Source organism: Rhinolophus sinicus, linkage group LG13 (assembly GCF_036562045.2).
Source record: "Rhinolophus sinicus isolate RSC01 linkage group LG13, ASM3656204v1, whole genome shotgun sequence".
Classification (NCBI taxonomy): domain Eukaryota; kingdom Metazoa; phylum Chordata; class Mammalia; order Chiroptera; family Rhinolophidae; genus Rhinolophus; species Rhinolophus sinicus.
In genome coordinates, this window is record NC_133762.1 from 57,487,456 (window position 1) to 57,504,389 (window position 16,934).

Sequence of the window (16,934 nt, forward strand, 5' to 3'; positions counted from 1 at the left end):
TTGCTTTGGGAGAGCTTAAGAACACAGACAGTACTATAGTGGTAGTCAACAATGAGTTTGTACAATATACTAACTCTTGTAGGGTTTTCATTTTGTGCGATTCACTTTTTCTAGATTTTCTTCCCGTGAAATACAACAATTTCAGGAAACCCAAAGTCCATGAATCATTACTAAAGGGCTGATCCAGAATTAGTAAAAGTGGTTCTTTTAATAATGTAACTAAAGAGTTATCATACAAATAAATGTGACTTCAGACTTTCGTTTTCATTCCCTAATGGATTTCTTTGGGTTTTAACGTTTAATTAATGTGCATATAGAACTGGTAAAACAAAACAAAACAAAACAAAAAAAACAACAGTCACTGCTCAAATTTTAAAATCACCACTCTACTTTCTCTAATGCATGTTGAAGTACTTCTATCTCTTACAAAATGAATTACTAAGGAATAAGTAATTCTTCACTGATAACATTTTCAGCTGAAATGATGAACAAAGACTGTTCAGATTTGAAAGGGGGGGTTGTTGTTGTTGCCAACATACTATTGGATGACTTCTGTTCTCCTGTGAATGATGCCATTGAACAAGAAAATTTGTTAAACCATATTCTCCAAGTGGTAAGTAAGCTAAGTTTAGATGATGCACTAATTCCTTTCCTTCCTGGTAAAAAATATTGGCAAAGGTATTAGTTCTAGATCAAGAGGAAGTAAATTCACTTTGGAAAAAACATACACACAAAGCTCATACATGACCTTTAACATAGTAAGGTAACAGTAATAGTGGCCAAAGTGTGAACTCTACTCGGAAGCGGAACTCAAAATATTGTTTTAAAGGACTTTTATAAGAGCAGTATATTCTTTGAAAAAAGATTGTGGATCACCTGACTTAAGACAGTGATATTCACTTAACATGGGTAAAATTATATTAAATTTGAAATTCCAAACAAAAACTTTCAGGAGACAAATGCAATTACATGCATTTTTTTATTCCTGCAACTCCATTCCCAAAATTTAATATTCAATTTCTTAAACTGCTGCTTTTTCTAATGTACAATGTAAATGAAGAGTGGAACACAGTAGACACATGTGAGACGAGGTGGGAACCACAGCTGTAAGGCAGAGAAGGGAATACAGTAGACAAGTGGTCAGCTGAATAATGACATCCCAAAGATGTCCATGCCCTAATCCCCGGAACCTTTGAATGTTACTTATGTGGAAAAAGGGATTTAGCAGATATGGTTAAATAAAGGATGCTGCAATGAGATCATTCTGGATTATCTAGGTGGTTCCAGTGTACAAGGTATGATCAAAAATTACGGTGAATGTTTAAATTTATAAAAAAATATATTACAAGTAAAAGACACATTGCCATTAATCCCCCCTCAAAAATACTCCCTCTCACTTCGAACACACTTATCCCATAGTCCGTGCCACTTTCTGAAGCAGTTCTGGAAGTCCTCTTTTGTGAGTGTCTTTAGTTGTGCTATCATGGTTGGTTCAATATCCTTGAATCGATTCAAAACGTTTTCTTTTCATGGCCATTTTGACTTTGGGGAACAGCCAAAGTCACATGGTGCCAGGTGAATAAGGTGGATGAGGATACACCATAATGTTTTCATTTAACAGAAATTGCCATATACCAGACGTGATGTGTGACACGGAGCATTGTCATGATCGAGGATGAAGTAAAAGGCACTCACAAAAGAGGACTTCCAGAACTACTTCAAAAAGTGGCAAGAACAATGGGATAAGTATGTTCAAAGCGAGAGGAAGTATTTTGAGGGGGATTAATGGCAATATGTCTTTTACTGTAATAAATTTTATTTAAATATTCACCGTATTTTTCGATCACACCTCGTAGTCACAAGGATCCGTAAGAAGGCAGGAATATGAGACAGAGAAGGCAATGTGAAGACGGAAACAAAGGGAGAAAAGGTGATGTAATGAGGGGTCACAAGCCAAGAAATGCAGGCAGCCTCTAGAAGCTGGACAAGGCAAGAAAATGGATTCAGCTCTAGAACCTCCAAAAGGAATACAGACTGGCCAACACCTTGATTTTACCCCACTGAGACTGATCTTGGACTTCTGACTTCTAGAATAGTAAGATAATAGATTTGTGTTGTTTCAAGCTACTAAGGTTGTGGTAATTTGCTACAGTGACAATAGAAAACTAATATAACTACTTACTATGAGGTGTATTAACAGTCTCTACAATGGCAGTAACCATTTCTAGGTGCCTACAGGGTATGGTAGCATTGGGCACAGATGGTTGTCTGTCCAGCATCCATTCCCCCTCCCTGACAGAACCCCAGTGCTCTGCCTGCCTCCTCCCATGAAGCCCACTGACTCACAGGAAGGTGACCCTATCCACAGTACCAGAAGAGTGTTCTGTATCATGGACACCATTATGCCCCTCCCTCCTAGGCCACACCTCCAGCTTTAAGCCAATCAATGCCTTGTTATGGTGCTAGGAGTGGGCAAATAACCTACATTGTTCCACTCAGACAAAAGGGAAAGGCTTTGTATTTCTGGGTTGTCTCTGAATAGGAATAGGTTGTGCAGTGCCCCATCTTGTATTCATCTGGGAAGCTGACAACAAACCTGCCAGAGGGAAAAAGGCAGAAGAGAAAATACTACAGAAAATCAAGAGAGAGAATGAGTGAACCTTATTGTCAGCCAGCCTCCCTGTAAGTTTCTTTACTTATAAGATTAAAATACTTCTTTTTACATTTAACTCAGTTTGAGTTCTGTTGTCTTTTTTGTTTTAGGATGATAGAACCATCCTAATTGATTGAGTTGCTCAGATCCTTACGACACTAAAAAAGCTAGATAATAAAAGTAGATCACTCAGAAGTGTGAAGAGTCAACAAGGGAAAAAAATCAGAACTTTGAAGCAGTGGTTAATTTCCTATTCTTGCTACTTCTCATCATCCAGATGAGGAACTTACTTTCAATAAATACAGGTAACAGTTTTTCCGAAATTTTGAAGCCAGATAGGAAAAAGTTACAACCTTTAAACAGGCTGTTTTGAATTGATCAAAAACCCACACAGATGCAACGTAAAATTTATCAGTGTGATTTTTCTTATATGTAATTTCATACAAATTTTTGCCTATCTGATGACTTTCAGTTTTTGTCTACCTGATTAGTGAATAAAGGTCTCTAGTCATGGCTCAGAATTAACTGTGTTTCCCTGACTGCTGGTGAGATCGGGGACCATTTTTCTTTTCTTTTCTGCGAACTTCCGTTTCATCGCCTTTGTCCATTTTTCAATTGGACTTGTTTGTCTAATAAATTTGTTGGCACTCTTTACATAGTGGAGATACGAGCTCTATTAACAGCCATGATGTTTCTAATGCTTTTCACAGTCTATTGCGTGGGTGTGGCTTTATGCTATCTTTTGACACATAAATCACACAAGGTCTTTATCACTTTGTTTTTATAGCTAGCCCTGAAATCAATTTAGACCTTAAATCAATCTGACACTTGCTTATGTGATATGAAGTATATGATATGAACCAAGGTTCTGAGAAAGGGAGACAGACAGAAAGTGATAGACAGATACGTTCTTTCAGCTTCAGGGTTGTAGGTTAGATAGTCAATGTTAGTCTCGGTCTCATTCTGTATAGTTTTTCTTCTTAATCTCCGAAAGTTAAATGTCTGTTTAGGTTTGTGTCTTTTTAGCTAATTCTTCCTGGGACTCAAAAGCCTTTCAGTTTAAGGCATGACTTCTTTTCAGCTCAGGTAAACTTTTCTTTTTATTAGTTCAATTATTACTTCTCATTCTTCTCTCCTGTCCTCACAATATTTGCAAAGTAGGTCTGGATCTGTCCTCAGGTCTTATTTACCAGTTTCTAATTTCCATCTCTTTGAAATATTGCTGAGTGTTGTGGGATTTTTTTCAGAAAACCAATTTTGTTCTCGGCAGTGATCATTACCATTTTCAGTTTACCTACTAAGGTTTTATATTAAAATATTTAAGGTTTTTTAAAACTTTCTTTCAGCAAGTCTTTTGTTGTTCTTATTGTGATTGTATCTCCCTCAGACTTCTTTGAAAATAAGCTCTTCCAGTTCTTTGGTCAGTTCTTGTCAATGGGGCCACATGCTCAGGACTTCAGTTTGGTGTTCCTCCATCAAGGTGCTAATTACAGGTGTGTGCACTTTCCCAACTCAGACCTAGGTCATACTGCTGGGAACTCCAGAACATCAGCAAACCTGCATTAAGTGGATCACACTTCCTGTCCCTGTTCTTGAGAAAACAGAAAAAGCACACAAAACCATAACCCTTCTGTGAAGTGGCTGCTCTCTGATTTCCACGAGTGGTCCTGCTCTACCCAGCATGAAGTCCCTAAGTAAGTCAGCCAGCTGGGAAAGCCCCCATTTGCATCTGACCAAGGCCAGCAAGAAACAGAAGGTCCCATACAAGAAAAGGTCTTCATGTAAGGCCTCGGGAAAAGGCAGCCTTCTCTTCCAGAGACCCCCTCATGGCTCAACACCACTCTAAAATCCCAAGCTGCTGACTTACCCCTTCCCTTGAGTTCCCAGAGAGCACTTGGCAGTCTCACATGTCTTCTTCACTACAGTTCCCCTCCCCCGCCACCCGCACAATTCCTCACGGCCTTCCAAGTACTGGGGATTGGAGAAAGCAAGATAGGCCCTGGTCTTATGTTCAGAGGTCACTGGTACCAGAGGAAAGGAGGGAAATGAGAGGAAGCCAGGAGTGTGTGCACAACAGCCATCATCTCAGAATGCCTCCCTCGCCCCCAAGACTGCCTCGTCATGGCAATGCCAATGGAGCACAGCAACTACTTTTAACTCACAGCTTCTTCTGAAACCTCAGCATTACAGGCAGAGCAAGCCAATAAAATCAAGTCCTTATAACCAAAAACCTGTAAGAACCAATAACCCTATTAACCAAATATTTTGGTATGTGTTACTGTGTGTTATTACGTAAGTATGAAGAAATAAAAAGACGATAATGACATACCTGCATGATTTTAGGCAATACATCAACTCCATTTTTAGTGTTTTGTGGGGTAGTTAGATACTTTTTTTCCAAAAAGAAAGTTACAATCCACTTAATAAAAACAACACGAGCTGCTATGTACGGAATTTTTGTACTGTAAATATTTTCATTGTCTCGAGTTGTAGTAATGTACACTGGCTTTGGTCTTAAATGGGGGATATCTGGAAGAAAAAAAGAACACATGATTAGGTTAGTGAGTCCTGTCATTATGTAACCCCTACAAATGTTTCTGTTTCCAAGTTAAACAGACACACTGTATTTGGTTGTCTGAATAGCAACGATGATTAAAGAACCAGAAATAACTAAAAATACCATTTTTTGGTAGATTCATTTCTGGTTCTGCCTTGCAATCTGAGCAAGACAGGGTGATAGTGGCTGTTACTGTTTATTTACAGCTGTGGTGTATACAGCTGTGGAAAAACTATGCTAATAACTCTTTCTAACAAATTTCAGCAATTACATGAGATTATAATAGTTAAAATCTTTTCACCTATGTTGTAACTAAAACCATGTGTAGACATTTTTTTCATCATTTAAGGTATTTTAACATCTAACGCTACACTAATCAAATCGACTTTAATTTTCTATCCTTTTCCTTCTAGATGAATCCAAAGAAACAGAATCAGTACAATCAACTTTATAGATGAATGAATTCAGAGTCTTGTTTCATCTTTGAGGTATCAGACACCATCATTTCCAAAGAATTAATAGGAGATCCATTCTTTAAATTCCATAATCAATAGGGAAATTATATGGTATTGGATTTGAGATACTACTTGCTCTAAGTCCAACTTTCTTACAAATTTTTGTACACCTGGTGTACATGCATGCATGAGGCAGACAAATTCTTAGCAAATAACTTTTAATCTCGAAATATTAACAATACACTGTTTCCTACAATGAATACAGATTACTTATAAAACCAGAAACAAAATTGAAAATAATACCCACCTATATAGCCAACAGAATATATATCCCAGTACCCTTAAAGTCAGAACTTTTTCTACATCTTTCAAAATTCGAAAGCTTAAGTTGTTTTCCTCTGGCCTTTTTAAAGTGTGTGTGTGTGTGTGTGTGTGTGTGTGTGTGTGTGCGTGCATGCACAAATAAACACCCACAGGCAACTGAATCCACACTTCCAAGATGGATTAATGTCGGTTGTGATCGTTTCCCCTCCAAAATTGTTCTTATTCATTTTAACTAATTTCACCTGCTTTAAAATAACAGGCATAAGAAGATTTGTCCCCCTCCCACCACTCTAAAAGACGCTTCTGGCCTGTGAGCCCTCATTTATTATAGAAGGAAAGCTTTAGGAGCTAAATCAGAAATTCCCTTACATTTCCTTCCCCTCTGGGAACCTACTGTATGTAGGCTGCCCAACTGCCCAACCATCTGCCCCTCCATAAGCAGCTGTAAATGGTCCCGAATGGACATAATGTAGGCAGCTGTGTGGCCTGGGCTGATGTGCCTAGGCTCTGAGCAAGGTCTGCCGTCACCAACTCCCACCACCAGTAAGAGAAGACTCCAGGAAATACAAGCTTTTTTTACATTAAAAGATTTTAAATTACACCAAAAACAATCGATTCATTTCAAATTATTTCTGAGTATAGGAATCATAGTTCTCCTTTATTGCTGTGAGCTGAGATACGTCTTAGTTTGTATAGTTAAAATCATTTATTAGGAAACTTTCAACCTCTTACAATAAAGTCACCATTAACTGTAAGAATAAACTAACTATTTTACTTAAAAACAATCAAAGGCCACTTTGAAAGACATTGTGCAGCTTCCCTGTGGATGTCCTTGATACATAGTTCAATCAGTACTTACCAAGTACAGGTTTGTAGATGTTTGTTAACTTAGTAAATGATGGAAATAAATGAGGAAGATAATACTTTCGAAACAATGTAAAAAGAAATTTAAATCCAGTATCTTGATTGTCCTTATTTTTCCACTCCAAGCTTGCAGCCTTTGGATAATATGTGGAAAAGAACATATGTATATTTACATTTCAAATTAATGTATACTGAACTGAAATACTGTTGTATTATTAAAATTCTTCTCCTAACTTAAAAACTTGACAAATAATATTGATAATCATGTAATGAAATCATATCTTAAAACTCAAAAGATGACAAGAATGAATACTTCAAAACAGAATAGTAACTACATTAAAAACAGAATTTTTATTGAGTATTCAAATAAAAAAAAAAATCCCCCAACGATAGCCATTTCTTTTTAAACTTGTTCTACTACATCATGTCCATATTTTTTTCCACATGTTCTTTGTAACATTCCTGTGCCCTTAAAACATCTAGTCAGATATAATCAGGTGATTTTTTAAAAACTTTAAAAAGGCCATTTATAATAAACAGAAATTAAGGAAACAATCCCTTGCAAAGAGATTTTATCCTATGTTACCAACATGCAAAATCAGTTTCAAAAGGCAAAGCTACAGAATCTTGGCAAATGCTTTTTCCTTATTAAAAGAAATCCACAGACTAGAATAAACCAGGCCTGCCAGTCCAGCTATACCTGTCAGTTCTTAATACTTGTTAGGCCACAGAGCACTGTGGTCTAACCAAGCTTCCTGAATTCCTTCATGATGCAGCACACTTAGAAAACGGTAATATTTGTGCAGCACCTGAGATAAAGGGATGAGGGCCTTTGGCTGCCCAACGGCAGAGGGGCTCAGCATCTGTAACCTGCCAGATGTTCTCCGGGATGAGCCAAGGGAGAAACTGCTCTGAGGACTCATCCCAGTAGACAGAAGGAAGGAGAGAGGGATAAACATGCACATACAATTCTGTACACAATTTAGGGGCTCACAGTCTGCATAAAAGCCTACCTCCATATCAATGGTATCCTTCCTCTAATGGGATCCTGGGGATTTCCTTACTTATCTGAGGTCACACAGCTCATTAGTGACCCAAGTCTCCCAACACATTCAAGTTCAAGATACTCATGCTGATCTGGGACATACAAAATGCCCTGCCACTTCCAATCAGATAAGAGTTTGAGACACATGTAGAATGGGCCAGCAGGGCCAAAAGATGGAGCTTCCAGAAGATGGCAGAATACCCCAGTTGGGCTCTCAGGATTCTGGAGTCCGTGTGTTTCTGTTGTCGGCAAAAGGAAACGGGGGAGAAGAGAGCAGACAAGATCGCCCAGCAGGACAGAGTAGTTAGAAAGGGCAGCCAAAGACTCAATCTTGAGGAATGGCAGAGAGAAACACAATTCCCCAAAGAAAACTGGAAAGAAGTAAAAGAAAGGGAGAAAAAGCCAGAAGAAAATATCATGGGAGGAATCTCATGAAGAAGGGGCAAACACTTAAAAAACCCAAAAGACTAAATGCGGCACAAACTGAAGAGTGTCCTTCCTCTGGACTTGATCATGAGATCTTGCACCTCTAACGTCGCAGTGACAGGGCAGAGGCAGGTAATAGAGGGTGTCAAGGAACATTAGGTGAGGAAGTAGACAAACTTATTACACCAACAAACATGATTGTGAAGGAAAGGACAGAGGCTGGACTGTACGAGTACCTATGAGGAGCTCAGGGATAAGAGAAGTGTTTGCTGAGAGAAAAGGACTCAGTAGCTTTTTTCAAACAATATCAATGCTTGAAATATAGACCAAGACATAAGTCACCTACTGAAATCATAAACTAATGATTTTAGTTCTATATTCACTTGGTAAATATAAGAGAAAGGAATATATGACATAAAGCAGGTCTGTGCTGATGGCATGATGAGATAATTACACATGCTTTCGTTTGAATCTGCCTGCCTGTTCTGCCCATTCCTGATCCACCCATTCAGCTTCTAGGCCTGCCTCTTCCTCCATCCTGTTTAGCTAGCATAGAGGTCAGGGTTAGGGAAGGAGTAAAGAGGCAAAAGTAGTTTAATACACTGTTAGAAAATAGAAAATATACACCGGGGGTGCCAAAAAAATGTATACAAGTGGCCACTTTGGTCAACGTTGCTCAAGCAGTAGTTTGCCATAATCAGAAGTGTCTGGATGCTGATGGTAACCACTTTGAGCACCTCTTGTAATTGCTGAAGTCAAACGTGACTTGTATTCATCTTTTGTTATGGTATATATTGAGCATTACAATTTTAATAGATTTTTCCTTTCTTAAAATGTGCATAAATTTGTTGGTACCCTCTGTATATTGGCTTCTGCCCCCAGTTCCTAGAACAGAGCTCCTGAAACCCTTATAAATTCCTAAGTGATAAGAGCACTAAGAGCATCTTTTGTTCTACTGAGATGAACTCGTGGTGGGCTGCTGGATGGCTCATGGATGGGCGCTGGTCACCAGAAAGACCAAGACATGGTAAGAAGCTTAGAATTTTCAGCCCTCGGCCCACTTCATTTCTCCAGAGAGGGGAGAGGGGCTGGAAATGGAATTAATAATTGATCATGCCTATGGGAGGAAGCCTCCATAAAATTCCAATAGCAAGGGTCTCAGGGAGTTTCCAAGTGGGTGAACACATCCATGTACTGGGAGGGGGATGGACCCCAACTGCATAGGGACAGAAACTCCTGCACTCTGGACCCTCCCAGACCTCAACCTATGTACCTCTTCATCTGGTTGTTCATCTGTATCCTTTATCATATTTTTTAATAAACTGGTAAACGTAAATTGTTCCCCGAGTTCTGTGAGCCACTCTAGCAAATTAATTGAATATGAGGAGTGGGCTGTGGGAACCTCTGATTTGTAGCCAAACTGGACAGAAGTTGGGGGTTATCAGGAGACCTACTAATTGCAGTTGGCATCTGCATAGGATGGGAACAGTCTCATGGGACTGAGAGGTTAATGTGTGGGATCTGATGCTTTCCCCAGGTAGATAGTTTCAGAATTGAGATAAATTGTAGGATACCCAATTCTTGCGGAAAAGAATTGCTTTATGGAGGAAAAAAATCCCCCCACATTTGGTGGCCAGAAGTGTCGTAAGTGAAGTGTTCCGTGTGAATGTGGTAATAATATGAAAGTAAAGGAGACACACAGACGGAGAACTGAATTTTTCCCTTTATAAACACACTCACACAAAATAGTCTGTATGCCTGATCTTTGCTGAAGTGACGTGGGACATATTCTATATTTAGTGAAATATCACATAAAACCACCTTAAAGAAAAAGAAATAACGGAATATGTGGACAAAAAGGAAGAAAAGAGACAATGTTTTCTCTTTCCTACTGCGAATAAGACTATCACTGAATTATCTACAACTTGTTCTTACCTGAATAACCATATATTTCAACAGTATTTGAAGAAAAAAGCATGTTTGGTCCTCAGGGATCTTTTCCCCCGATATGGCTGGCAGGAGTGGAGTGATTTCTTCTGGATATATCTTTGCTGCAGAGTGGAAAATAATGAGAGCTCTTTCATCAAAGTTAAATTTTAAACAGGGTTTTTAAAACTGGCCTCTATTAAAATACATCTCTCCATCCATTAAACTGCTCACACAGACCAAGCCTGCAGTCTGTGTGACGCAGATGCCCACCAAGCCCTCTCCCACTGGACCATTCTTTTCCCTTCCAAATTCTGCTCTGGTCAGCCTGTCAAATACCTATCAAATACCTGTCAAATACCTGTCATTTGGCAATGAAATGATATGCAGTTATAAATCAACGGCCTTAACAGGCAAGTTCCTTGAAAACTCACAGGATACAAGTGGCTGCCATTAATAGTCCCATGAAGCACTATTACTCTTCCATGAATGCTACATGAAAATATACAGCTGGCAAAAAAAATAGCCTGGCTGAGATGAACGTCCACTTATGAAACAACAGTGAAGGAGGACAACAGAGTAGTTTGGGATAGTGTATTTAAATCTCATTAACAGCCACAAAAACACCCCAGACATACCATGTTTCTCTACTTCCTGCTATTGCCAACATCTGTCTTCCATTCCTGTTTCCACCACTCAATAAATTTCTCCTGTCATCATTTCATATAAAATAGGTTTCAAGTCTTTTAATTCTAATATTTGCAAGACTCTATTGTGAATATGAAAAAGGAATAATTCCTCTTCAGAACGCTCTTCTGAAATCAAGATTTCTACCCAGGAAAATGGCAAGCCAAGGAATTCCTCAGTGTAACTTCACGAGTCATTTCAACCTGTAAGATCTGCTCACATCACTCACCGTCAGCTGCACTAGGGCTCGGACTGATGAGCATCTCCAGTGTACAGGGCCCTCTGGAGGACATGATCGCTGGGAAACCAGGCACAAGACAAGCAAAAATCAGCACCTGCTCTTCAGCACAGTTTGTCTGAAGTGCTTGAAGCCACAGAAGAAACAGCCTGAGTCCTTCACATCGTAACTAAAAACAAAATTAAAGGCAACAAAATTAAAAACATGTATTTGGAGAAATTCATTACAATGTAGCATTAGTTCAGAGAAAGAACAACTAGAAGTGAAAGGTTTATAGTTAAAGTGCTACACCAAGTTCTTCACTTAGTGACAAGTGAAGATGCTGCAATACAGCACAAGGGTTAAGAGTTTGGGTTCTGGAGCCAGAGTGCCTGGGTTCAAACGCAGGCTCTGCCACTTTCTAGCTTAGCTGTGACCTGTGGAGAACAACATAACTTCTCTATGTCTTATTCTCCCCATCCATAAAATAGGGATGATAACAAAATGTATCACAAAGTACTAGTGTAGGATTAAGTGAGTTAGAATAGTGCCCGGCTCACAGTAAGCACTATATAAATATTTCCCATTAACCATATTTGATGCCATAAGGCATGGTGCCCATATCATCAACACTCAATTATCGTATTTTCCCCAAAATAAGACCAGGTCTTATACCACATTTTCCAGAAAATAAGACCGGGTCTTACATTAATTTTTGCTCCAAAAGACGTATTAGGGCATATTTTCAGGGGATGTCTTATTTTTTCATGTACAACAATCTACATTTATTCAAATACAGTCATGTCATCTTCTGTAACCTCATCATAATGTACTAAATGTGTCCATCTGGCTGATGATCTTAACTGGGGCTTATTTTCAGGATAGGTCTTATTTTTGGGGGAACACAATATCCATGAAAACAATGCAAAGATCATCTTCCTCCAAATGTGCACTGTGCTTTTGACAGAATTTATGTCACGTTACTAAAATATGCACATTTATAATGTTCTTAAACATCGGAACATTTGGAGGAAAGGGAAGGAAAGAAGGAAGAAAGAAAGGAAGAGAGGGAGGAAGGAAGGGCTTGGCTGATTCCCCACAGAAGTCAAATACACTAAGACTGGTGACCATGATAATCCCACTAACAGTGGATTCTATAGCGCACTTTCAGACATGCCCATGGACTCACCACTGCTCTGCACAAACCTCCATGCCCACTCACAACTGTTCTTTCCACAAGCAGGTAAAATAAGTGGTGACATTGCTGAATGAATAATGCTATTCAGCATCAGACAAAAGTGACATGGCTTGATGTATATCTAACCAAATTATATTAAATTTAACAAGAGGAAAGTTTCTTCAAAATTCTATCACGTCTTCAATTTTTTATGTTAACTATACTGGAGATGACTAAATATAAATAAGGCCAATAATAAACATGAAATAAACTGATAGGTTTCAACTGTAAGACTGAGTATTAATTAAAATAGGAGGGACAAAATATAGAATCTATTGTGAAGCTGGGAATAGCTCGCCTCCTTTTTTCAACATGTAAGAGATACTTAACATACCAATTTCAAGTGGCTACGATTATATAAACTGGTATAAAACCAAAAATGTATTAGCTTATTAAAGGCACACACATAACTTAATGAACTACAGGTGAATTGCCTTCCATAAAACACACATCCGAGGCTGGTTTCTTTTGCCACTTATGTTTTAGTGGCATCTTATCACTGCATCACATTGTAATTATAAAAGGCATATTCACTTTAAAATAAGCTAGTTTTGACTTAAATTACAAGACCAATCTGCTGCAAACAAATATTCAAGAGTAAGGTTCTGCTGCTCTTTTCCTCCACAATTTTTGCTCAAAAACAGCAAAAATAATTCATAGACAACTATAATTTTAACAAGATTACTGGGGGGAACAGAATCAGGCACATTAACTCTGAAGTTTAGAGAGGAACAAGTTCAACCCATTCCTTTTTCCGATAGTAAAACTAGAACAGTTAGTGACTTGCCAATGGTTTCCCCAACTGTACACAGCAGAATCAAAATTAGAATTTCAAACTCCAAATCCCAAGCCAGTTTCTCTTACTAATATTTAACATGTCTATCACAATAAGTTATGATGTAAGAAAACTCTAAAAATATTTGTAACGTAATTTCTCAATTAAAAGTAAAAACTTAGTCAAGTGGTTTTTAAAGATTAGTTTTAAATGGCCTAATTTTGTCATTTTATGGCATTAATAAACTTAAGAGTAATAAAAAAATGCCATTACACATTTATCTTAAATAAGTACCTTAATAGAATTTCCAGTGTGTAGAAGCTTCTTTAAAGTTGAACCTGAAAGTTTAAAATAATCAGAAATAGAGTATGTAAATTCAAGTTCTATTTTTAAAACATCAGTTTTAGAAAGAAAAAAATGTTATGACAAAAGATATAGTTTTTTAAAAAATAAAATGAAGAAGGCTGACCTTCAGAAGCAAAGCAATGTCACAGAAGGAGATGTTTTGAAGATAAAAGCACTTTGAGTATGAACCTCTTCAAAATTCTTTTAAATGATTGATGGTAAAAGATGCCCACAGTGGAATATGTGCAAAATATCTCTTGCTACATATAAAATGAATGATTTTCTAAATCTCTAAAGGTAAAAATAATATAAAACTACTGCTCACAAGACATTTTTACAAGAACATTTCACAAATATTCAGGACAGCATCTTTCTTTCCTTGCAATGACAACCACATTTATGGGTTCGGTCCAGCATAGTTCTTTGGTCACTGTCAAGCAGAAGAATCAAGGTTTACTCAGAACTACACCAGTCAACTGCAAACAGTTTGGTACTACAGCCCATTGTGATTAGAAGTGTCTCTCTTATGAAAATGGCAACATACTACCTATTATTCTATAAATGTGTTCATGCCCTTAGATGGAAATGGCTTGGCAACCCCAACTAAATATCATACATAGCCTCTAAACACGACTTAACCTCAAAAAAGGAAGTAATCTTTTAAAATAAAAATATATTGGAAGTCTTAGGCAAGAGTATCTTTTCTTATAATCAAATTTTTTGAGAAAAGATTAAAAATTGGTATCAAATCACATTTACTCCACCATGTATTTCAAAGAGCGGTTCTACCAAGAAATAAAGCCAATGCCTCAACGATTGCTACAGGTCATATCTATGTGGATAGATACATATATGTTAGTTAAATGCATACACTTCAGGAATTCATGAGCCAGAACAAAATCACTGGCTGTGTGAAGGAACCTTTAATAACTGCTCTACTGTTTATAACACTTAACACTGGGGCTATGGGAAAACTCACCATAGTTATGACTAGGTTACTGCACTGAATCACTAAGCATTTGTGATTGAGTAAAGGAAGTTAAAGTGTCCTCCTCCCTCCTCTTCTCCTGTCACCAAACCATATGGGTAATTCTGAGTCTAGAGCCAGCATTTACTGGGCTAGACTCGCTCACAGCTAAGATTCAAGCGTCTGTGCTCATGGTACTATTTTATCCCACACCTTTCCTCAACCTGGGGCCTTGTCCCTTGCCTCCATGTTCATCCATTCCTGGAAAATCTGGTGTGCCTCAGTTTAATATTTGCTCCGATATGCCTATGAGGACCTCATGATGGTTGATAGGGCCAACAGACACTTCACCTCGCCGGAGACTTATGATAAAGTCGGCATAGACTGTTCTCCTCTCAGACATCTGGCAAATCCATCACCTTACAACACATTCTCAGAAACACTTTTTCCTGGTCATTGTGTGTGACCACTGGGGCTCGTCAGTCCTTCCCCTTCTTGGAACAGATCCAATATTTTTAACTTCTGGTCTACCCATAGTTGTCTATATCCACTCTTCCATACCCAGGGAGAAGAAAAATACATATAAAAAGGACAGACTTCACAAAGAGACATACAGAATGTCTGAACCATATCTGTCAACAGTTCCCGACTTTCTAAAGTAATCTGGTAATTTGTTATAGCAATAATAGAAAGCTGATTTTATATATATATGATGTATTCTGTCCTGTTGTATTCAGAAAATCTTGTATATCTGAAGCACTATAGCTTAGCAGTTACAAGCCAGATTCAGAAGCAAGAATGCTGAAGTTCAAATCTAGGTTCTGCAATTATTGTGTAACATGGGTCAGTTGCTTAACCTCACCATGCCTGAGGTTTCTTATCTGTAAATGGGATAACAACAGTGCGTACCATGGAAAATTGTTAACGAGGTTTAAATGAGTTAATATACATAAATACTTAGAATAGTGTCTGGTATGTGGAAAATACATTTTCCCCCTGACATTGGGCATCAGCTATTCTCTAAGGAACTCTTTTTAAATAAGAACAAATTTGTGCAGTGAGGGCACATAGCAAAAGGTTTCAACATGAGAACTGGTGATAAGTACCTAAGAACCTTGTCTGGCCACTTTAGGTATTTCTTAAGACCCTAAATTTGCAAAGATATTTCTACTCTAACTTTATCCTTATGATATCCTTTCTCTATATATATCATACTTGTTTGATTTTTAAACTCTTCATCCAAACTATGATTATACCCACCCCCATCTCTTCAACCCTACTGGTTGCCACTATATTGATTCATGTGAAAAAAAAATAAATGAATAAGTAAAATCTAATTAGTTGAATTGATTCTATAAACTTTTAACTTCTATTGGCTAACTTATATTTTATAAATGTCCTTCGAATGTAAGTCTTACTACTTTTGAGGCGGCAGATTAGGCTGGGATTAGGATGAAAAGAGTGAGGGTTCTGCACAAAATTTAACGAGGCACCAAAAAAAAATCAGTAATCAAAATAAATATTTTAATACAATAGTTTTAAAAATCAAAATTAATGCAAAAAATCCATGATGAACAATACTAAAATTTTAAGTACTAGAGTTGAGCTAAGCCATATATTGGAGCTTGAGATAAAAGAAAAGCTGTATACCATAAAAATATAGAATACATATTTTTATGTATTTCAATGGTTAATTTTTTCAGAACATTAAGTGTTGAAAAAATACTGAAAAATGAAAAGGCTCAATATTGAAAATTATTAAAACTCACATTAGTTTAAATATTTATAACACAAAATGTACTATAATTTTGCTTTCCTTGCTTTAATGGAAGCAAATTCATTAATATTTTCAAAATCTATTTTCTTGCTTATCTCATTTTCAATTGCTAGAACTGCATTCTTGATAATTTCTCCTGATGAAGGAACAATCTTGCAAAGATCTTTTTAAGGCCACAAGTTCACAAAGATAGCTTGAATCTAAATTTAACATTATAAAATCCTTTCTAAGTAAGAAAATTCCCTCTGTATATCATGCCACAAACCAAACAATAAGCAATGGCAGTATATATACCACCAGGAAAGGGGCAAAAACGCAGAGAAACAACACCCTCTGGCATGCTGGTGTGCAAGGTCTGCTGAAAGCTGCTGGTGGAGTAGGAACACAGAAACTTCTGGCACTATAATATCTATATAACAATATACTATAATACCTAAATAAACACAAGGGAGCAGCAGCCTACTGGAGGAATTTGAAATTAATAAAAATTACCTCATAATGAATCAAGGGTCTAAATGTGAAACATGTAACTATAGAACTTGTAGAAACAAAATAGGAGATCTTTGTGATGTTGGGTTAGGCAAAGACTCCTTAGACATCAAAGCACAATCCATAAAAGAAAAAATTGATAAATTGGACTTTATCAAAACTGAAAACCTCTACTCTTCGAGGGTCACTA

The 16,934-nt window shown here is 37.5% G+C and overlaps 1 protein-coding gene across 5 annotated transcripts in view; it reads right to left on the reverse strand.

Annotated features, from left to right (window-relative positions):
• Positions 1-16,934, reverse strand: part of RALGAPA2 (Ral GTPase activating protein catalytic subunit alpha 2) — a 332,722-nt gene that overhangs the window by 243,237 nt on the left and 72,551 nt on the right. For all 5 annotated transcript variants that reach the window (XM_019712539.2, XM_019712535.2, XM_019712536.2 and 2 more), the window contains 5 exons: positions 13,461-13,504; positions 11,167-11,344; positions 10,260-10,375; positions 6,849-6,987; positions 4,983-5,182 (listed from right to left, as the gene is read on the reverse strand). In XM_019712539.2, coding sequence (XP_019568098.2) covers positions 4,983-5,182; positions 6,849-6,987; positions 10,260-10,375; positions 11,167-11,344; positions 13,461-13,504 — 677 coding nt within the window. The remainder of the gene's footprint in view (positions 1-4,982; positions 5,183-6,848; positions 6,988-10,259; positions 10,376-11,166; positions 11,345-13,460; positions 13,505-16,934) is intronic.